Source organism: Netta rufina, assembly GCF_964035555.1.
Source record: "Netta rufina genome assembly, chromosome: 6".
Taxonomy (NCBI): domain Eukaryota; kingdom Metazoa; phylum Chordata; class Aves; order Anseriformes; family Anatidae; genus Netta; species Netta rufina.
The window spans coordinates 9,127,445-9,151,724 of NC_140129.1; the positions used below are offsets into that span (position 1 = coordinate 9,127,445).

Sequence of the window (24,280 nt, forward strand, 5' to 3'; positions counted from 1 at the left end):
TGCCTCTGCAGGTTGGGGGGCTGCTGGATGCACCTGCACAACAAGGGCTCCCGCACACAAACCCTGCAGAGAGGCTGAGGTGGTTTCCTGATCGATCACCTTTGAAATTATGGAGTGCCATTAATGGCATCTTTCAGTAAGGAGCTGAAACAATGCAAAACTGGTCGTGTCGGTAACAGCGTTCATCTCCTGTGGCCTGTGGATACCTGGGGGAGAGAAGGGACCTCAGAGCTGCAGAGGCTTCAGAGGGTCCCTGGTAAGAGAAGCTCTGTGTTCAAACAAGGGTCTGGAGTGCTCAGGTGAGCTCCTGTTCAACTTCAGAGAGGAGGAGGAGGAAAAATGTCAGCACCCATCCTTTCTGTCCGGCCAGAGTCAACCAGGCTTGTGGTCCTCTCATTGACAGGATGTCAGAGATTGCTCTTAATTAGGGATCCAGCAACGGTGATCTTCAGAAGACTTTCTGCTAGTTTTTCAGACATAAATGTCGAGTGCCACATTCTGCACTGAACAAGGCTGAGACTTAAAAGCCACTAACTCTGCTTGAAACATTAACATAAGAAAGAGTTGTAAGGCTCAGGTTAATCACAAAGGTCTCTGTTGGCTATCAGTGAAATAAATTATTCTGATTTCTGCCTTGAAATAGACACTTTAAAACCTAATTCAGGGTTCACTACAGAAACAGATGTTTTTTATTTATCCTTTCATTGCTATTGATAGCTATTAAAGGAAATTCAAGATAGGCTGGCACATTTTATTTAGGATTTCTGAACAGCATTTGTATTATAAAGGCATAATGATTTAATTTCTTAGAGAATCTTTGATTCACAGAGTTCAACAAAGCCTTCAGTTACTAGATTACATATTAAATTTGACAATGGTTGGAAACTTCTTTTGAGTGGCAGGATTAATTTTCAGTCATCTAGCTGGCTCCGTGTAACACACAGTTAGCAGACTAGACGTTTCTTGCAATGTTTTATCAAACTGAACTAATATGGGAAGTTGCATTCATTTATTCCACAAAGAACAGCCTGCTGCAGAACTATTTCAGTCGCTTCCACAGCGTACGTACCATGGGTGTGGCGTTTTCAATGTAATAACAGTTTAATGTCAAAACTAGTTTTTATTGATTTTGAAATCTTTTTTGGCAAGCTTCAGACTTTTCAGAAACATTCTGCAGGTAACAGTTCTCTCTCAGGGCAGCAAAGCCTACTACCTTTTCTTTACAAACATGTTTGAGTGGGTGGGTGTTCAGTTTCCTTTGGGATTCTCAATCTCATTATTTTTATCAATAAAAAGCCTCTGCTGGACAAAGGAATAAATCACATATAAATGAAATATGAGAGATTACACGAGAAGCTCAGCTTCTGCTTAGACTAATCGAATATCTTTGGCCAAACATCCCAATGTCAAAGGCTTTATATGTATTCTACAGGATCAGCCTGGCAAAAAGAAATCAATAACCAGGTAATGGATGTGATTAAAATTTTTCCCCTTCCACCCACTTCCATAAGCTAAATGTTTCTACCCATACTAATCTGTTCTGGCACGTGTAACTGTTGGTTATTCTCTGCGCCTTTCTGGGACGTGTATCTGTAACAAGTTTTATATCATTTCAGGGCAATGTGTTAACTGTGGGTGAGTATCTATTTAAAGTAAAAGCAATGTGTGTATCATTTTATTTTCCTTTGGAGAGATCAGTTCTACAGTGTGCCTTTGGAAAATATGGGGTGGCATAATCACAGCTTTGCTATGCATTTAGGTGTGTTTTTATTGTGCAGAATTTGCCTTCTTTTCTGTTACTTCTGCCATGCCGAGGAGCGTTTTCTTATGCAGCCCAGAGCAGCAAGCAGATGTCCAAACTTCTGGAGGTTTCTTCCTGTGTCTCCTTTTACACCTTACTGTGTGAGTTCTGTCTTTGCAGTGGTTGTGGCAGCAGATCATGGGCCATCTGTATCGTTTGACGTTCAAAACATTGCTCATTAGACTGCTTGTGTTCTGCAAGGGTTGTTGCATCTGCTTTGAAGCAGTACACTTTTCTATACCAATAGGAAGACAAAAACAAGCAAACAAACAAAAAAAACAGTTGCATGCGTTTTGACGTTGAGGGACAGCTGCTTTAGTTGTAGAAATATGATTGGACTTGTCACTACTTTTTCCTTTTTAAATAAATCCTTAATTTACCAGAACTGTCCTTTAAAACTGTTCTGGACTGAAAATACGTGGCAGGACGGAATGCAGCTTCTTTCTTTTCTATCAGGAACTTTAAGAGTCTGTCATTACATTGATTTTAAAAAGCAAACAATCTGCAGCTCCATAGTGTGGTTACTGAACAGGCTTTGCTTTTCACCCAGAATGACCACGCTTTATTGGAAAACTACCTTTGGCTTCCATTTCTTGGTTGGTGGAAATATTGACCACTCAAAGTTAATGATTCACTAATAATTTCTCCATTACAATAATTCAGCAAACAGCAGGGGAGAGAAATACTGATGACAGTTTAAGAGAGAAAAGAGAGGAAAGTAGCTGACAAAAGAAGCAGTCCTCTTATTGAGCAATTCAAATGCGTATTTCAAATAATTACAGGAAGAAATCACATTGTAATAAAATGCTGCCTTTTGATGGAACCACTCTGTAGTTATTTTCACAGGTGGTTTCACATACTAAAATGCAAAAGCCAGTGGTCGGAAACCTCTGGAAATCTTTGTGTAAAACTAAGAAATAGTAGGAAACCTTCCCAATATTTAAGGTAAACTTTGACATCTTATTCTTAAGAGCAAGGATTTTTATCACGACTGTTTTGTTGATTGCCTCATTAGGCATTTTCTGTTGGTTTGCATGTGTGGCTCAGATTTTTAAAAAGGGTGCTGGTACGATGGGAGCCGCTTAAAATGCGTGTGGAGTGTGGTGGTGGTGGTGTGAGGGGCTTGCAGTAGCCTTTAAGGCTTTATGGCAGCCGAAATGAAATGAGGTCTTCTGCATTTTAGAAGTTTATGAGAGGATGTTTACACTGATTTTTTTTTTTTTTTGGTGTGTGTGTGTGTTTCTTCTGTATTGCTTAGGAGTTGTAGTTGTAAATGCATAGCTGGTTTCTTCATCTGTTTGTATGCTTTGTATGCTTTCCTGTACGTTAGTTTTCTTTTTTTTTGTGTGTGTGTAGTGAGACAGAACTTCGTTTCCCTGTTTTATAGGGGAGGGAGAAAGGAATGTGGTTCTGAAGTATAAATCCCGTCTCACAGGATGTTTATATGGGCATACACCTGCTTCCACGCAAGCTGCCAGATGATGCCTTTTTCCTGAGGTCCCCAGAGTTAGGGCTATCTGAGTGAAAGCAGGGGCACTGCTAGAAAAGACACCTAAAGGCTCTGTAAGAGAGTGAAGAAAAGAATTTCAGGCCATCTGCTTCCGAAGGGTGTCACCCAGCCTTACAAACACTTTGAGAAATGCCCACAGAAATATCAGTGGCACCGTCTCCCTCCGTGGCCACAATTTTTCAGAGACTTTTCCATGACGGAGTGAGAGGGAGTGCCGAAGGAGCGCTGTGTTGTCACTAGTTTTGCTTTGAAAACTGTTTTAGGGTGGTTTAGTGGGTTTGATTTGGGGCAAATCAAAGTTTAATTCCAACTCAGAGTTTGTAAGGGACTTCATACAGGGCTTTTATGGTTTCTTTTCTCTGATCTCTACCGTATTTGCTATCTCTATTTGCTATCTTTATTTTTTTTCCCAGATGAACGAATGCAGTTTTTTTTTTTTTTTACTCATGAGTTTGTAGTCCCTTCATCACAAATGTGAAGCACCTCTTTAAAGCCTCCTTCATAAGGACATAAATCTTCATACCTGCAGTGCATGACCTCGGATACACTTCAGCTCCTAATGGGTATAAAAAGATAGCTGATCCTTATGGCATTAAGTTATTATTTAACTGTCATATCTTTATAATGTCATTTAGATTGTAGGCTTGTCTATAAGGTAAACAGTTTTCAAATGTACCAAAAGCCTTGCTTCCATAGAAATGATCTCATTATTATTAAATGACTGTGTCTTGCATGCTCCATTCCATTATTACGTGAATTTTAGACCTGCAAACAGGCATGGTATTGGGCTCATCAAACCAGTCCTATTGGTTGAAAAGGCACTGTGATCATCTTTGGAGGTGTCCCAAAAGGTGTCAAGTTTAATCACTCTCTTTACCAAAAAAAAAGAAAAAAGAAAAGGCTTTAGTTACTGAAATCAGTAATATTTTGTTACGAATGTTTGAATGTTTGGACTTTTAGAAATTAGGAGAACTTTTGGATCAGCTGTATAGGTAAATAGATCTGGCGTAGAAACTGTACAGAATTTTCTTGAAGGAAAAAAAAATCAATGAAAAATTCTTTAATAGAAGGAAGGAGGAGAAAGATGCAGTTGAAATCTCTTTGATAGAGTGCCACTCAAATGGTATACTTCTAAACCTATTAGTTCAGCTTCGGTGAAGCTGTGAATGTGCAGGATGAATGTTTTGTAGAAATTTGCTGTCTCCTCGTGGAGCTCCTGGGTTTGTTTTCGTGCACGTCACCCTGATTCCCAGTTCCTGCCGTTCCATAGAGCTGCTGCCCGGGAGTCGCCAGAAGTAACGCAGTTTGCAGATGTTCAAGTCACTTGCTTTGGTTGTGAGCAAAAGCTGCTTTTCACTGCGAAGGCTTCAGGTTTTGGGGCAGCGTAGGGTTTCTTCTAGCTTCAGCGGTATTTATCCCTACTTGGGAGTGGGGAGTTAATGTTACAGAAAGCTTGCTGCTTCCTGCTCGGGTTGGTGGCACTGCTGTTGGCCCAAGTCTGTTCCGGCTGAACGCCTTCCTCTGGCTCATTCAGAGTAGCTATAGACATCAAAACATCTCTCTTAATAGAATCTTTTCTGTTATGTTTCTTTGTGTGCAATTATAATCTCGCTGCCTTTAACATTCCTGGTTCATTATTGTTTTCTTCTGTGCAATAAAGGCAATTGTTTTGTCCCTAAAGTCTGCTGTGAGGGTTTCTAGTGGAGTAGGTAAGGAGATATACATGTTCATTATGTTGTTAAAATGTGCGTTTCTAACATGTAGCTGTTAAAATAACAAACATTACTGGTAGGGTTGACTGGAGAATGGTGCCTCAATTGTGAGGCAGCCTGTAAGATACTCGGGTTGGAAATCAACACAAAATATTTGGAATGCATTAAAAAAACACCATGAATTGTACTGAAACATCCCTTTTAAAATAGGAAGATTAGGTTTCACCTACACTGGTATTTTTATCAAGGACATTCAGAGGTGATGATTAGGGCAAGGACCCGTGCTGTGGGGATGTGGAGGATCCAGAGCCTTCCCGTGTTCGATTCCAGAGCCCTGGTGCCAGCCCAGCCCCGCTGCTCAGCTCCTCCCCGCAGCCACCTGGAGAGCTCCACTGTGGGAAGCTTCGGTTCCACTTCTTCCCCAGGATTGCTGTCCTACTGTCACAGGGGGGACGTGGCTGAAGAACGTAACATGGAATCTCCTCCTAGTCACAGCGATCTCGCTGGGGAGAAAAATAATGTTTTGAGTGTTACGGAGGAAAAGCTTGATTATGGGTTTGGCATGCCTGAAGTCAGCATCTTCCCTTGCGGTTGTGTCTGTTTCCTTCATTTCTTTCTTTTTGACAGAAATAATCTGGCCACTTCAGTGCAGTTTAGAACTGTAAGTGCTTTCTGGTTGGTGCTGCTTTACCAGCAGCACATGTAATAATTTTATATTAGCTATTTTACCGCAAATTTAGAAGATTAACCCATGCAAGGATTTCAATATGTTCTATTAGTCATGGATCTGGTTTCATTTCACTGTATACATGCAACATTTCCTAATGTATTTCTTTAATATGTTTTCTTAGTAAACCATTCAGAACTTATGCCCTAACCCTTGGGCATTATGTTCAGAGATTGATCTGTGGAGATTTTGAATTTCCTGGCATGAATCTCGTTGCAAGGCTTGAAACGTACATTACTGCTTTCAATTGCGAATTAATTCAGAATCTTCATTAGCATGCAACAAGCTTTAATGGCTGAAGTAAAGAAATCTGTCTCGAGTACAAATGCCAGGCAAGAGTTGTATGGCTGTCGTTTAAATGTTGTATGTATGCATCTCCTCTCAAGCTGCGTCACTGCAGTAATTTGGGTAATTTCAGTTAGAGTGGCACAGGTAGCAGGAGGTGTTGACCAGCTGTGAAATAAGCATCAGGACTTCCTTCACCTTTGAAGGACATGGGTGGGGAACCCTGTTCTCAGCTTGTTATAATTGTATTCTTTGTTTATGTAGAAAATTAATGGGGAACAGAAAGGAAGAAGGCCACAGGATATGTGTCCTCGAGATCAGCTCGCTAAATGTTGCTGGGTTTGAGGTTTTGGTGGTTTTTGTTTGTTTGTTTTTTGTTTTTGTTTTTCTGCCTCGAGTGATCAGGTGTTAGACTGCATTGCCTCATAAGTGGAAATTCACTTTTCATATCAAACCTTTGTGTTACAGGATGGAAGATTATATTAATGTTGGTGTTCTGCTTTCTCTTGTAGCTACCCAGGGTTCTGTTAACATTCAGCATTTCGACTCTCCTTCAGTCCTTAATTTGTTATTGATCACTGCCTCCACTAAGTAATCCTCTGCCTTTGGTTATGTTCCTATCCCCAGGGCATGGCTCAGTAAGATCATCAGTTGCCCAAAATATAAGCACTTGCCTAGTGCACTGCCCTATGCATTTTCTTGGGCTTTCGCTATCAAGAGATCATTACACAGCGTGAGCTAAATATTCTTCCAGGTGCTTGGGAAACGTTCAAATCCCAGTGCAGAACTTTTCACATGCTGTGAAGTCTCTGTGCGCTCTCTGAACTCTCTGTGCATATAAATACGCAGCTTAAAAATGATGCTTTGTGCAAACACGCAGATGGGATTAATGGCTGTGGCTCATTACTGCCTATTGATTGAGATTAGACATCACTGGACAACCATTTGGGGCTGATAATGGATTTGAAATGGCTGAGCCACAACTTTGGCATGGAGGGGAACTGTGACAGAGGATTATCATTGTTAATACGGGTCATAAATCTGCTCCGTACATGGAATTCTTGTATCTGAACTCCTTCCAGACCAGGCTTTTCCCTACTTCAACAGCCCTTTATTAAAATTTGAGGTTTTGGAGTCACTCCAGTGGAGGTAGAACGATGTGCCTGATGGGGATGGGTGTTGAGATTTGGCATGACACACTGTAAACATGCTGTTAATGCATATTAGAGATACTGTGCATAGTTTTATGTGGGCTAAACACGCCTATTTATTTTTGAAATGTAATACTTTGTAGGGAGAATTAAGCTAATATTAACATCAATGAGGGAAAACATTGGAATGGCACAAATAGAAGGTGTTTCTGGAAAACGCAGACATTTTGCAGTATTTATTGGTTAACCACTTTTCTTGGTTAAAAAGGTGTCCATCGGTCTCTAAACCTCGGAGGGACCCTTGCGTTGTCTGGCGCCTGCTGTCCTGACATGGATTTCATTGCATCTAAGCTCCAAATATTGTAACCAGTTTATCTTTTTCCATTTTTATTCCTTACCTGATGTGCTTCCAAAGCCTCCTAAAAGGCAATTTTGCATGTATTAAAAATTGCCTTCTACCAGGTGCCTAAATTATTTTAAAATCTCATTTAACCACTCTTAATTGCATGACATTGAAAGACAGCTAACTCATTTTTTATACTTTAAAAAGACTAGCCTGCAGTGAATGGCACACGCTCAGTATTTTTGCAGAGGTACCCAGCTCATTTTAGCAAGCTAATGGATTTGAATGGAGCAGGCCTGACTGTGGCCTTTGTAGATTATAAACTGAATGGGAACAATCTGCTACCTTGTGGACATAACAAAATATCATCATCACGAGGCTAAGGCTACATTTTGAGCAGGCCAAAACCCAGAGTTAAAGGAATAATCATGCACTGTGACAGAAACAAGCTGGTAAGAGCAGTGGGAGATGCACCAGGTAAAAAGCAGTTTGTGTGTCTGCGCATGGTTGGATGTGCCAGCTTCTACCAGCAGCAATCAGTTCAGAAAGGGAAAATGCTTTAAAATATGGAGGACTTGTTTATAAGTAACTTAAATTAATTCTGTGAAAATTCATATATGCCATCCTGGGAATCTTTTTTGGTAGCAGGAGCATGTTATCTTTACAGCATCGTAGCCATGAAAGTGTAATGTAGCCTCAAGGAAGTTTTAATAAATCAGGTGAACATTAACGAATAAATAAATAAATACTGTTTCTATGATGCCAGTTCTCCTCCAGAAGCACTGAGGAGAGGGGCCATACCAAAACAATGCTTGCTTTCTTTTTCCTTAATATCACACCCAGCTGTTGGCCAGGTAGGATGGCAGGGGAAAATAAGCGTCCTGTCTGGGGTCAATATATAGGCATAAAAAAATGATCAAAAGATGGAGCAATTAGATAATACGGAATGAAAAATTACCTCAAGTTTGCACTTGGCATGCTATGCATTGACAATTTGCTGACAATTTCCAGCTGGGAGCTTTGTGTTGCAGACTTTTGCAGAAGTGTTTTCTCATTTTTTCTCAGACAGAAAGCCATGCACCTACTTGCTATCCAGCGTCTGCTGATTTCTGCACTGCTTCCTGGCTTGGAAACTTCTTCATTGGTTTATAGAATATCAGTTTAGGATTGATTTTTGCATTTTTGAAATTAAATTCTTTTTTTTTCCCCCTTAGCTCTGGTGGTAAATGAGGAAAAGGCAAGACATTTTCATGGTTATACTTCTGAGTATTCTAGCATTCACCTTCTGTATATATGATATTTTATGTCTATTAATAAAAAAGGAGTAAAATTGGGTTTAAGATTATTTTGAAGGATGTAACATATTACAATTAAGGTATGTCTTAGACACATACAGTCCATGAGGATAATGAAAGCAACAGCCAAAACAAACCATGGGCCTCAAAAAAATAGGGGTTTTAATACAAAATATCCCCTAGAAGAATTAATGTGACTCCAGGATTAAAAGAATAAAAGTGAACTACATCTTAAGGCTGTATCTTGAGGTTACAAAATCTCTTGGAAGCAAAATATTTGCTGCTGTGAATGTTGTTCAAATGCAGGCTCAGGGCTTTGGCTGCACGTGCCAAATTCTCCTGCCCTGCCATCCTGTTCCCGACAGTGAGTACTGGGGAATGCCCAGACGTGGGTAAGAACGGGAAAAGCATTTGTGAAGGCTTATCTCAGTACCCTCCTGGGCTCTGCTGCTCATTTCAGAGGAGTTTTGAGCCAGATGCTGTTTCCATGTAACCCTTGATGTATTCCTCTTCCAGGACTCCGTGCTGTCTTCCTCTGCACTTGCAGAGCATTGTGTCCACACCACCTTTTAGCAAGGAGCCGGGCAAGTCTCCTGCCTGCTGTGGAAAAAATCACCTGTTGTCCTTTCAGTGTTTTCTTACGGGAACCTTTTTAATGACCTGTTGACCCCAGGCTGTTTTAAATTCAGCCAGTTTTCGCCCTCTCTCTGGTGAGAAGCAAACGAGTGGCTGTGACAGAAACGCACCACGGCAAAGCAGGGCAATAAAGAAGAGTAATGATGACTGTGGAGCTGAACTCAGGCTTGGCATTTCCATCCCTTCCCTTGTTTCTAGTATCAAATGGAACAGAGTGTGTTTAAATGCTGCTCTCTCATGACCTGAGGTGGACCTTACTGGTAGGTGTGTGCTTCCCTAATGCAACCATCTGCATTGCAGTTCTTTGCCTTGTTCCCTAGCAAAACGAAGCTTACAAGGATGTGCTCCCTGTGCTGCTTCTGCACAGGTTCCTTACCCTCTCTCTTGTGCTCCCCAGTAACTTTTAACCTGCAGGCTAACTCTGACAGAGTTTGAGAGACCTGAGTCTGAAGGATGGAGCAATTCCTAACATAGATATTTAATCAACAGCTAAGGTGATGGTGCTAGGAGGCAAAAGACACATCCATAGGCATTCAGGCTTCATTAGCTCTGTTTTTCATGGAACAACTCTTTTCTATTAAGAGTTGCACAGCTGTACACTAAACACTTCCTTCTTTCTTCACTATCTTTCCTCTTTAGCTTATCATATTATGTCACCAAAATTAGTGATCTCTAACTGTATTTGCAGTTCTGCCCTTGGGTTTTGGTGTATTTAGGGTCTACCAACTCTGATACTGCCAGTAGTCCAGTGGCTTTTAGAAGCTTTTGTGCTTTAGAAGATATGCATAAATAGGAGTAAATAAGACAGAACATTTTTCCAGTTGCTTAGGATTGATTTTACTGTATTTGTTTGCCATTGTAAAAAGCTGTTAATCCTGGAACATTTTAGACTGCATGCTTAAAATGTGTTGCTGAGCTGCTGATGCTGCACTGCTAAGTTCCCATCAGCTGCTGCAGCTCTGCTAGGACACAAAACTTGAACACAAGTGCTGTTGGTTTTAGTGCATTGCTTTGAGAACTGTTATTTGCCAGCACTGTGTGTAAGGCTTTGCTCCCCTCCTCTTGATTTAGGCTGTAACTGTCTCAGGAAAGGCGCTGCCTCTTGCTTTATGTCTGCAGAACACCAGGCATGTCTGCACCGCTGCATAAATAATACATACAAGTGCTAGCAGCACAGATGTTGCTCCGTTCACTCAGTGCCGTGTAGAATAGAGCAGTGAAATTGTTGCCTTGTTCACAGGACTGGCGCTGACAACTGCTAAAACTGATATTGCTGAGATTAACTCTGAAGATGAGGTATGGTGGACAGGGAGCTCTGCATTGCTGTTCATTCCTAAATAAACTGGAGGGAAAGGAAATGTAACCTGTCCGCACCTGTACTTGGAGTAAAGCTGACTGTGAGTGCTCAGTGGTCATGAAGAGGTATTGCTCTGGTAGTTTTGGGATCCTGAGAGAGAGACCCTCAGGCACATGATGGCCTCATCCATTATTTTGGCTATGCAAAAAGGCAACCTGCGTAAGTTTTTTTTGAAGGATGGGGTTCGTGGTCAGGCAATCTTCAGATTTTCCCGACTGGTTTTGCCTTGTGGCCTTCCCACGAGGGGCCCTATCTGCATCTGCCCTGATGCTGCCATGCTGGTCAGCTTTTGGCAGCAGGGCACCATCCCGGGAGCTACTGCCGACATCTCACCTGCATTCCCTGAAGGAAACCATCATCTGAAATGTCCTAGGGCAATGCTGAGCCAAAGGGGGTGCTCTTGCTGAGCGTGACCCTTTGTTATTGAGGTGTCTGCAAGTGGGTAAGGTAATTAATTGAAGGAGAGGCATCTTGCCGTGAGAACAATGAATCTAGAAGAAGGAGGACTATATAGTGAAAGGAAATGTGTGTGTTGAGAATATGAGGGAGGGAAGGTTCGTTCAAGTTTACAAAGTTAATGGTCCATCTGCTCCTGTGGGCCGTGGAATAAGTTCTTCCAAGGATCTCTCCTCTCTGCGCATTTCAGGAGTGATAGAATACAGCATCTATGGAGTACCTGAAATCAGTGGAAAAGTAGAACCGTATCCATATTTGCTACTAGGGAAAAAGACCAGTCCCTAGAAACAGTGTGGGGATTATGGGTGTAACAGGCTCCATGGTCTAGAACATTGTCTGGAAAGATTATTCTGCACAAAGACTTGGTTCCGAGCTGTGCAGGCGTATTTCGGTTGCTCTAGTGCTTTGGTCAGCTAGACAGTCTAAAGAGAAAACCCTCAAAACAAAGCAAGCGAGACCTTGTAAAGCCAACTGATTGGGTCTGAATAAGCAAATCCACTGCTAGTTTCTTTAAAAATAACTAAGTTTATTGCTAGCACCAAATTTCTAGAAGCTGTCAAAGTTATTTACATAATTTGAGTGTTTGAGTTGACAGAAGAAGATCAGGTTTCTGTTGTTCTTGTCTCCTAATACATTGTCTGGTTCCTTGATTTGTTTGGTGAATACAAAGAATTAAAAGTGTTTAATAGCTTCTGAATTACAGATACACACATGGCACAGAACTAATTGGAGCTTTCTCTGTTAGTGATCAATTTTAAATTCAAATGGAGATTATGTATATAGCTGTTGATAATTAAGGCTGAGGATATACTGTTGTATTTCCATATGGTTTTATGTTAAAAATCAGTATGCATTTTGTTTGAAAATCCGTCAAACGTTAGAGGATTGTGTGGATATTATAACCTGACAGGCTTAATCATTAAAAATATCCACTTTTCCTGATTTATTTTTTTCAGATAATCTTGTTTCACATGTATGAAGTGATTGTGCAATTAAAGAAGAGCTGCAGCTCTGTGTGATGAAACAATACCTGTGTCTGAGCATTTTACTGCAGGCAAAAACAACAATCAGTCTGTCTCTCAAAACTTCTCCTCCACAAACCGCTCTTTTGTCTCCACGAGCTCTGCTTTTCTCCCCTTTGGTCTGTGAGGAGTGCTAAACCTCATTTGTAACTCTTTCCCCTGCCACAGATTGCCAAATTGAATCCATTTGTGCTATCTTCCTGCTCGTATCTGTTTTCTGAAAGATTTTCATCACTGCCTGGATGGTGTCTTCTTAAAATTCAGCCCAAGGAACCAGTTCTTCATGTGGCATTTTTGGGATTATATATTAAAAAATGCATAAGCAATAAATCTTTTTTTTTTTTTTTTTTTTTTTTTTTTGCGATTCACAACAGTGGCAGTGCCTGCTGCCCTCTGAATCAATTATAGATTTCATCAGTCCCACTTTATACCTGCTTCTGAATTTGTTTTAAAATAGATCTTATTTCATAAATGTATAAAGGGTATGGTAATTTGTCATTTCACTAATTTCATCCATCTCCAGAAGTGAGATCTAGGTTGAGTTATTAAGAGTACAAGTGTTTCATTAATAAAAACACATTTATTCCTAGCAGCTTGACAAATCAGGTTCTCCTCCTGCAGCCCTCACTCGCTTTGCGCTTTGCTGTGTATGAACGTGCCTCAGAATTACTACTGGGCTGCGTTCAAATTTTTGAGAGATTAAACTCACAAAGCTTTGTCTCAGGTAGGGGAACGTATCTGCCTTAATGAGGATGATAATTGTATTTTCACAGAAAATAACAATCTAAACTATAAGTGTTAAAAAATGGTCAAAAGTTTAGTTAGGTGATATTTCATAAAAGCAAAATTCCCCTTAAGATCTATCAAATAAATGATGCACATATTTCAAGCTGTCTGAGATGCTTTTATGAAGCAATCTGGTGAACATCTATTGGAAAAGGAGGTAAGGAAGAATAAAACCGACATATTATATTTTGACAACCTTTCCCTTCTGCCCTCTTTACATTTTTTTCTTTTATTCCTTTTTTTTTTTTTTTTTAACAACAGTGAACTAAGTATTTAGATAGTCTAAGTTGAACAGTAGTGTTGCTCAAATCAACCAGCAAGCAGTTTTACATCCAGAGCTTTGGAAGAAGGACTTGTACCACCTGCGCTAACATATTTCCCATTATTCAGATAAAAGCAGTGCTTATTGGATCCTAAAGGCTAGATCTTTTTACTGATGTTGGTGATGTAACAGCAGAGAAATGAGTCTGAATACCCAAAGTTAATATATTTTAGGCCTTCAATTGTTTTTGTAACTAAAATAGAAAACCTCCATCACGAATGTAGTAACCTGAGAAGGCTGCATTAACTTTTTTCAGCCTTTTTAAAAGGCTCTGAATGGGTGTGGATCAGTCCATAACCTTTCTACTGGGAAGACTGGTAGACTAAGCAAAATTTCGGGATCCCGGGTGCATTTGTATTACTGAAGCACACTGGGAGGTGTGGACACAGCTTTGGAAATTGTCTCAGAAATCTATTAGAGTTCTCTGAAGGGCTCGCTGAGCATTTGAACAGGGGAGATCTCATAAATTCGGTACACTTGGATTTTCACTAAATTCTTCTTAAGGTCATTCAACAAAAACTCTCAAAGAAGCAAAACTGTCATGAATAAAAAGGAAAAATCTCTTGTGAGTTTAAAAACTGGTGAAAGGGTAGGAATAAAATGTCATGTTCAGAATGGAGAAATGATTATCTGAGACCCACAGGGATCTGTGCTGGGACCGAAGTTATTTAGCTGATCTTGGAAACTGGGGAAGAGAATGAGGTGGAAGAATTGCTCATCAGAATAATTAGGGCAGTGGAAATGCTGGTTGCATGTAAAGAATTGCAGGAGAAGAATTCCAGTTGCAACAGTTGACGATGAAGTGGCAGATGAAAATCAACGCAGATGAACGCAAAGTAATGGGGGTCTTCAGTTTTGTGGGTGAAATGCTGTGATAGGGAACCTGTAATATCGCAATTGGCTTGGAGGAGGTAAATGTATAGTCAATGTTTACTTTTCATCACAATATTAGAATTAGACGCATCAAATGAAATGAAGCAAGGTATTTATGACCCTCAAATAATTTGTCACACAATGCCTAATTAAATTTTGGAACTCTTGACACAAGAGACTGTAGGTACCAGTGGCGTGCATATGTTCAAGAATTAATTTGTCGTGGCAAAACCAGTCCATGGATGGTTGTTGACTAGGAAGATGTACAGCTTCTGTCTCAAAGACATCCTGAGCCACAGCCTGGGGCTGGGAGAGTGTTATACCACTCTGCTTATTTATTCTTGCTGGTTTCTATTAATTAAGAATGCACTCCTACTTGTGGTGTAATGTAAGTTGCTGAACCACGTGGACCTTTAATCTGCAACCGTGTCCATGCTTCCATGCAGTAGAACCATACTAGATAATACCTGAAGTTTTGGCCACGCAATCTGAGTTGGATGCTGTATTTTCCATTTATGTAATGCACCAATGAAGTAGACAGTGAGTGCGTTAGTGTCTGTACTGAGTCACAAGAGAGAATATTAGAATGCTTAAACAATAATTTATATGTAGCAAATGCTGTGGATTTGGCAAATAAAAAAATTCTTCCGTAAAGGTATTTTATTCTATTTTGAAAGCTGTTCCCTTGGCTTAAGTTATTTTATCAATAAACTCATAAATGGGCTACAAAAAGTAAGAAAGTCGTTTCTGGAACCCATATTTACTTTCTCATGGAAGATAGTTACTTCACATCTTTTCTTCTCCTTTGATAGCACATTTAATACATGACTGCTTCATCTATGGTATATCAGGAAGCAGTGTTAAGTAAAAATACGATTGCAAATAAATTTTTATTCATATGCGTTTTAATGTAAAATCTACAGTTGTTATTTAACCATTTTTTCTAAACTACTCTTTATTTTTCCTTGCAACAGTGGCACCCAGTTGGTCACCTCAAGTGGGGATGCAACAGTGCGAATCTGGGACCTTTCAAAGCGTGGATGCATTCTGACTTTGGAAGGACATGCCCAAGCTGTATGGGACTGCTCGTGGCATTCCTGTGGTGATTTTGTGGCTTCTGCCTCTATGGACAGCACCAGTAAAATATGGGACGTGAACAGGTATGGACTTACTGGAGATACTTAGCTGATGGATAGCTTTTCTTAATAACCACTGTTTTGTGTTTTAGCCCACTTGGAGAGATGTTCAGCACCAATTTGTGGATCTCACTTTAGGAATGTGAAAGGATTAATGGGGGTGGTGCAGAAACAACAACTTTGATATCATTTACTAGATAAAGGCTTTACAAATTCAAGAGCTGGGAAGGAGTTAAGATTGTGCCATGAATGGTATTTGCTTTCATTTGGCATCAGTGGTTCTGTGCTTGTTTTTGTTGTTGTTATTGTAGGGTTTTGTTTGGTTCTAAGGTCACAGCCTTGTGAAACTTCAATATGTAATTTAAATAAGTAACAACAAAAAGTTAATTTGGTTTTCTATTTTGTATTTCTAGCTTATGAGCACAACACACTTTAATTTTAGGTTAGACAAGTGGAAATTTATTTTATTCGTTATATATGTTTTGGCAAGGTGTGAGTCCTGATTAATAAATCAGCTATACCTCTTCATTTTCTTTATTACTCAGGCAAATGTATTTTTATGAAGGTGCTTCTGGAAATACTAGTATATTCCTGCTTACCAGTTCTTCAACTTTATTCAGTTATATTTGAGCTGACATATTTTGAATAATGTATGCCTTAAAGGAATGGAATGGGATTTTGTTTTGAACTCTTCCTTCTAGACTCCTGAGTAATTCAGGAACAGTATTACTGACACCCCTGCACTGTATTTGGTCTGATTTCTAACAACTGAATGTCATCAGTCCGCGGATAATTCTCCAGTCTCATTTGTGTTTTGACTGGTTCTTTATCATCCAGTCCTCACGGGTTTGCCATTTCCTCTCTGTCTTTTTCTTCCTTTGTATCTGAATGAGGCAAAATACTGCTTCGAGCTTGTTGGCCACAACAGGGAAAGAAGCTTCACTGAAAAAGCAAAGGTACACTTTCTTCTCTCTCCCATTTTGTCTAGATCAGCCTCAGTCTGCTGCAATTGCAGTGAGCCCTGCAACCAAGACCCCAGAGCCCTATTTGGGAGCACGCTTGGTGAAGCTGGTTCAGGGTTTTGGTTGTAAGTGAAGTACTTCATGTATGAGTTGAGATTTTTTCAAAATTTTATAATTTGGTCAAATATGAACAGATTTTTAATTTTTTTTTGAGAGCTAATTAAAACTCTGTTAACATCAGATTTTTAGCCTTGCCTTCAAATCATGAAATGGGGAAGCATTAAATTATAATAAAGCCATTGTTTTCAACATGAGATAAGCAATGTATCCTTTCACTCCCTTTATTCTTAAAAGTGGATGAATTATTTTGGCTAAGCGGAGAGCAGCAACTAAAACAAAAGCTTGAAACAAATGTTCAGGTTTCATAAAACCACAGACAAAAGAGTTTTAACTTTTGACAAAGTTCAAGGCAATTAGAAGTAGGTTTTATAACAGAAATGGTCAGCCAGTTCTGATAACAGATGATGCTTCCACCCTCACTGCCAATAATAAGGATTAATGGTCAGTGTTCTGCTGAGAAATGAAAGCACTGGAAATCTATTGTATCGTTGCCTCTTTTCTTAACCTGTTGTAGCATTTTAATACTTTGATCAGCCTTTATGGCATATGCGTGACCTTTAAGAAATAATACTAAGAATAGCTTTAATTTTATGTCAGAATGGGTTTGAATTTGCATAAGGGAGGTTTTGTTTAGACATTTTAAAATATCTTCTCCACCAAGGAAGCTTTTGTAGTCAGAGGTATCAAAGCAAATCTTCATCGCCAACCCATGCCTCCCACTCACACTCATTAACAACTCTCATTTCTACCTTCAGCGTATCTGATGTGCATTTTGCTTTTGAAAATAGGAGAGTGAGGAGTGCAGCCATGATGTGAAAGGCTAGTTATCAGCATATGATTAGTGAGACCCTAAGTCATGCAAAACACTCAGTGGCTGAAGGGAGCAGGAGTGCTTAAGAGGGGAATATTCAGAAGCACATAGAAAGCTTCACTTGCACACCCCACTGGTGGACTCCCAGTCTGCTCACAGTAAGAGTCCATGGGTTTATCTATGTTACATTAACTAGGTCCAAAAAATCAAGTTCTGTTCAGCTAGTCTGTTTGGATGAACTTGCAAGGTATGTAGAACAGATGGTGTACACACACCTAATACTACGTGGGTACAGCAGAAAAATGAGGCACTCTCGAGGAGCCTCTGTAAAAAAAAAAAAAAAAAAAAAAAAAAAAGAAGGATTTGATGACAAGACCATGATGGTTTCATGGTTAAGACATCTTGCCTGAAGACCTGCTTCTGCAGAACAGTCAAGTGTACTGAATTCCAGTGAAAAAGCAACCCATACAGAATACATGGCAGTATGTGGAGAGAGGAAAAAAAAGAGTTATTGACAGATTAACTTGGTATTTTCTGTTTGGCTTGTTTATTTGTTGGTGCTTCTATATAGAAATGCTACAGAAAAGAACCTGCAAAGTATTTTGGCTTGGCAGTACTACTTGGCTAAGCTAATTGGCTGAGTTTGGCAACACTTAATCCTAGGTGTTGCCCATTGTGCCACCTATAAATCTGTTGTGTGCCTGGAGTTCTCTGATACACACGAAGCCAGCTGTGCTGTGTACCATATAAACCCCATTTGGACACTTTTTACAGTCTGAGTGCATGCAACAAAACAGGAAGGTGGAGCAGGCTTGCCACAAAGGTTTTCAGTGCTTAGAAAATCTTTTTCTTCTCATCCTCCCAGAATGTGTGCTTATCTGCTCATCTTCTGTAGACTTCTCAGGTGTCTGCCAGCTGCCACGAGCCGTCTCTGAATAGGGGCCAGAGCCCAAGATAATGTGCTTGTATTAGGGTAGTATCAGTGATTGCAGGTACTCTGCTTAATATAGTGATTCATTCTTTCTACTAAGAAGGAATTAACACTTTATAAGTGACAGTCTTTATAACTCTTTCTTCCCTAATATATTTAAATGTATGCCTGCTTTCAAAATGAATATTCTTGGAAAGCATCACATGGGGGCAGGGGGCAGCAAGATGAGGATCAGAGCTACCGACTGTCACCTCTCTATAAGGGATATTACTAAAGGTACTTATATTTGTGGCGTTTATTTACTTACATTTCTGTAATGTTTGGTAGTTGTCCTTTTGTTTCCAGATTTCATAAAGCTGCTCTTGTATATTAAAAACATACTTCTAAAAATCTATAAACGAAACTTTTGAAATTACTAAAGCAGAGTCTTCTGTAGTTGAAAACTTGGTGTCATGAAAGTGGGGAGGGTTTTCCTCTTTTAACACGGAAACCCAAGGTGCAAATTTCACAGTTGTTGAATTCATTATTAGAACCCAAAGAATACAGGGTGTGTAGCATCCCTGAAATAGGAAAGGTTGCCAACAGTTTTTATAAATTATATAATTGTTTGCCAATGATAAGAAAATCGAGCTTGCTAATTGCTTGAGTTTTGTTTGACTAGGAGGTGAACCTATTGCCAAATTAATTTTGCTTGCAGTAGGTATTTTTCACAGGCATTTTTGTTCTGTGTAGGTTGGAAGGGTCTGTCATATATCTAGCCACAGATGACAGTCCTACCAGGCGGATAATGGGAGGTAGCTTTAGTTAAGTGTTCTCCGTGACAACTTACGTGCCCTTTATCTAAAGGTCTGTGCTGAGTTTAAAAAACAACAACAAAGAAAACACCAAGCAACAGAAAACATTAACAAACAAAAACGCAAGCACCTTTCATCCTCTCTGAGGAGACAAACACATGCTAAGATGTGACCATTTTCCATGTTACAGCAGGGCTTGAGGCAGGCTGAGCTCTGATGTTGAAACTTCTCAGTGCTTTCTGCTGGGAGAATTGGCTGCTTTTAAAGGAAATGAAAAATAAAATGCCATAATATCCATAAAAAAAACCAACAAAACAAAACCCTAATGTACCTGCCATGGTTTGAAAAGTAGAAAACAAAACAGCAAAACCCCGGTATATCTCCTGTCTTCAAGACTATCCCATCTTTTTAATGATTTTAGTGAGCAACTTCAACAGGAAGTGAGGGAGGGAAGGAAGGAGTTTAGAAGTTGTAAGTAGATTTTATTCAGCAGCACAGCTTAGATTGAAATATATGGTCAGCCATGTTAATAGCTCGGCAAACAGTTCCTGGATTGTTTTCTCAGACCATAAATTCAGACTGTCAAAGTCATTTTGGTAGGATTAATTTCAATTATCCAACTGTAAATATCGTCAGAGATTCACAGCCTGATCTCTGATATGCAAATCCAACTGAACTTCATATATCTCATGCAAACACAGGCGGTTATTTAGTTTTGCAAACACGTGCTGTAGACTGTATGTTAAATGCAAAAAAAATGTTATTTATGTTTTAAGCTTGAGAAATTATGGGCACCGAGGCCAGAACATTCAGGATTAATGTACAACTTTTTCCCCTCTGGTCTATCCATTATATAGTCACTGGGCCAGTTCTCTGTTCTTCTCTCATTCCTTTTGGTAGTGCAGAACATGGCAGAATTAGGGTACAGAGAAATGTAATCGTGTACTGTCCTGCAGCACGCTTTGGGGGGAATGAAGGTATGGGAACGGGGGCCCTCGCTGGTTGCTGGGTTTTAATCTGCATTTTCACTTAACTTCTTTGCCTTTTCACTTAACACAATACGTTCTGTCTAGGATCCTGTCATTTCTCCCATGCTCAAAATTGTATTTAAAGAGTTCAAAAATATGTAGTTGTTTATGCCGATCTTCACTCGCTACTTTGGTGCAGTTCTTCAGATGCAAATTAAAACAAAATGAATATATCACTGTCATTGTTAATTAACCTGTACAACCACTAATACAATATCTTGTTGCTAAGGTGTTTATATCTTCTTTTACTTATTTTCAAATAGACACAAAATAATTGTTGACTACTTTTGCTTTTCTGGCCCCAAATTGGGAATTTTCTTTACTTTATCTAGAAAGAAAGACACAAAAGAATTCCTGGTGTATTTACATAATTCCTTCTTTTGTTCTTTAGCCTACATTAAGCAGAGGCTTAGCTTCTGTTATCTCATGTCTCTGCTTGATCATTGCTGGATTTAGTTTTACTTCTTCCCATAGGGAGCATTTTAATTTTAGGAATTTAGAGGGAGGGTAGTGTGCATGTAAAAGAAATACAGCAGGGATAGATTCAGTTTCATTAGGAGGTGATAATCAGCTATAGCTTCCCTTGGAATAATACTGTGCAATGATGATGATGCACACTTTTTATTTTTAACACATCTTGACAGTGTGTGCAATGCAAGACATGATTAAATTGATTTTAAATTGCTATGATAGTGTTTTTTTATTATTTTGCTTTAGTCTCAGTGAAGAAGTTCATGTTGCTTGGCTTAACACGTTGGGTAGTCAGCCTGGTCGCTTTATACCATCAAAACCACATGAAGGCACAGAGCTGAGCCTAGGTTCCTTGGGCTTCTTGTACATTACACTCTGTTGCATTTTCTTCCTTTTCCCTTACGCAATGCCCAGCTTTGAAACGAAATACCGGCCGTCAGGTTTGTAGCTATTTCTCACACCAATACAACCATCCAGATCAGGCCTCTATCAAACCTCCACTGAAGAACCTCATGAAGATTTGAAAACACAGTCCCGGTTCTGAGCCTGTACCATCCTTGCTGAAACACCCCTGGCTAGGGGCTGGTGCCTGGCTTGCTTCTCAGCGGGACGAGAACGTGTTTCACTGATGCCCGCAAAAGCAAAGCTAATCTCTTTTCAGAAGAAGACGAATGTCCTCCAGGAAATTAGAAGGCAGGCAGAAAAACTTGGGGGAGCCGTGGAAGGCCCATCTTTGGGTAGTTTGTAACATGTGTCCTGACAGCCCATCAGGAAGCGCTTGCCATTTTGATAAAGGAGAATTCCCTTTGGAATCCTCGGAGGAGTACTACGGAGACAACCTGCTATTAATCCCTCAAATCAAAGAGAGGCCCGTGCCCGAGCCTCCGAATTTATAATTGTGTTGGAGTTCCATAACACATTTTTCAGGACCAAAGAAAGTCTAAAGCCTAGCTTTTATAATTCCCAGAGTACCAATTGTAAAAATCAATTTAAAGATGTGAATTATCAGGAAAGAAAAAAAATCATATCTAAAGCATAGCTGTTGGGTTAAGGGGAAAATACGGTTTAATCTCCGCAATACTAAAAAAGATGAATCTTGAAGTACAAAACCAAAACGCCTAAACTCCACATTGTAAACTTATTTGAACTTGTACAGAGTTGTAAAAGAAAACCGGCACTGATTGGTAAGGGGAGATGTTTAATATGGTCATGTATTTGCAAGTGTAGAAAACCTGACTGGTTGTGCCTCATTCTCAAGGAATGCTTGAGCTGGGCAACCAGTGCCATTATTTCCATTTGGTGAGACCAAGGGCAAAGGCGTAGTGCTTCACTCAAGGCCGTGTAGTTGGTTATTACTGAAGCCATCATTGAAAACATGACTTCCAATTCCTCGGTAACGTTAAAAAAAAATAATTAAAAAATAAAAATGTGAATGGTCTTTGAACTCTTCTGCATGATGGGAAGAAAGCAAATCGAAGCTGGATTTTTAGTAGTAGTATAGGTCATGAGAAACCTATGAGTATGTTATTTCTCTGTGCCTTGAAGAATGCAGTCAGAGCAATACTGAACTTGCTTGTAGTTGCACAGCGATGTTCAAAGCTTACAGAAATTAACAGTGTATGCAGTTAGCAGTATTACAAAGGCTGGCAGGTTTCGTGCTTCATGACACAAATTAATTGTTTGGGATGCAACTGAAGCATGCCTCCGTGGAATAGCCCTGTGAAATGTACAGGAATTGTGTAGCTTCTGCTGAAGTGTTCGTGTGGGTGGCTGTTGGCTGCAGGTCTAGAGAAACCAGTGGTGTTTTTTTGTTTTTTTTTTTTTACTGGAACTGTCTATGACAATTCATGTTGTACACGAGAAGCATATTTGAATTTCTTAGTAACTGGAATGACATGGCATTTTTTTTAATATCGAAAATATTTCAGGCCTTTTTCTGTCTTTTCAACACTTCTGAAAAAGCAAGAGCTTTGCATTCTGGTTTCTGCTACTGGTCTCAATGCACAGCACTATTTTTTACCAAGGGAAGGGCAAAAATCACACTGCTACTTTTTTTTTTCTTTTTTTTTTTTTTCTTTTTTTAACTAGGCTGTGGTGGATGGAGCTGCTTTCTAAAATGTCTGAGATCTTTTCTCTGTAAATATTTCTGGTGGCTTATCTGAACTCTACATTCAGCTATCTGCAAAAAGATTTATGTCTTTTTTTTTTTTTTTTTTAAGGAAAGATGCATTTGATTTACATTAAACTGTGTATCTTATTTTATCTCAGTAGCTTCCCTGCTTCTATTATTTCAGCATCCACTGTGGCTTGGAAAACTGTTCAGAGGGTCAGTATTTTTCTGTGTTCCCGTTGCCCTCTGTCAGCCCAGGGATGCGCAAGTTTCCTAAATGATGTATAGCTGGCTGATGGATTCCTCTTGGACAGCAGAATGCTTGATTTATTTGAACTGCTCAACTAATGCGATCTTCAGCAAGTTGGATGCCTTTCTACTTGGTTTCCCTTAGTTGTCAAAATGCCTCCTAGATTCTCTGACAGCTGGTTCAAGAGCTGGCTGCAAGGGATGGAAGGCTTCTTTCCATCAAATCCTAGCCACCAGGTCCAGAAAACGGAGTCCACTTGATCCTGAATACTGTAGTAGGCTCAGTCGTTTTCTCTCTTTGATAATGTGCATGTTGAAATCCTTGTCTTGTTCCCCAGTGTGCAGGTGGTATAACTATAGCTCCTGCAAAATGATGTCCAGATCTTGACAGGGTTTTTCCCCTGTCCTGCATTCAGTATTCAAAGGCAAAGGAACAGCAGCCAGACATTCAGCACATTATAAGTGATAGTGTGTTTTTTCTCTACATATCCAGGCTCATTATCTAGTTGTTTTCTCTCTCCTTTGCATTACATCCACTCATTACTGGCAGTCTTTTCTTTGCCTAACTTGTTTTCCTGGAGATATTGTCTTAGAGTATCTGAACCAAAACAAAAATGAATTGTACCAACAGAGAGCAATTCATACGGCGGTGAAAGCTGTCAGATATTATTACAGAATTCATTGAAGACACCAGTTCATTAAAGTGAAGTATTTCAATCATCACAGCCATATCCTGTCAGTACCAGTTAGGGCAAATATTACATGGATAGTCTGTGATACACGGAGTACTGTAACATGGTTACCCAAAACCATGTGCTGCAACACAAGTGATTGTAGATTGTTTCTCCACTTGTATCTCCAGTGAATAAACAAGAGCAGGAGGGTGTCCTACCGTTCATAAGCAGCAGTGTTTGGATAGGCATCTCCAATTGAATGTTCAACTCTTTTTAGCACCGTATATCTTCTAGTTTGAAATTACATGAGCTGGTCATTAGATTTCAAAAGGGAGGTCTGCTGTAAGGGATGCCTTTCTACATATACATCTCTCTTGTTTGAATTCTTGTCCTCTGGCTCCAGCTATTTTAATTTCTTTCTTTTTTTTTTTTTTTTTCCTTTTCTCATTTAAGGATTCAGACTTTGCAAAAACCATCCTTAAATAATGACTCCTTACATACAGAAAAGGTCTCCTGGCTCCTTTATTGAAGTTGGAAGACACAGAATTGTCTTCTTACCTTCTTAGAATGTTAATTATTTATAATTTTCAACCCAACAGTGGATTCTTCTATCAGTCATGTTCTTCAAAAATCTCAGGGCTAATTTCTGTCCTAAACCTTTCCATGAATGGTAGAACCATATACACACACATACATATATATACACATATATATATGT

At 39.6% G+C, this 24,280-nt stretch overlaps 1 protein-coding gene across 1 annotated transcript in view; it reads left to right on the forward strand.

Annotated features, from left to right (window-relative positions):
* SPAG16 (sperm associated antigen 16) overlaps positions 1-24,280 on the forward strand; it is a gene marked incomplete at both ends in the record, with an annotated part of 378,554 nt that overhangs the window by 201,691 nt on the left and 152,583 nt on the right. The window contains one exon of the mRNA XM_084289402.1: positions 15,251-15,436. Coding sequence (XP_084145528.1) covers positions 15,251-15,436 — 186 coding nt within the window. The remainder of the gene's footprint in view (positions 1-15,250; positions 15,437-24,280) is intronic.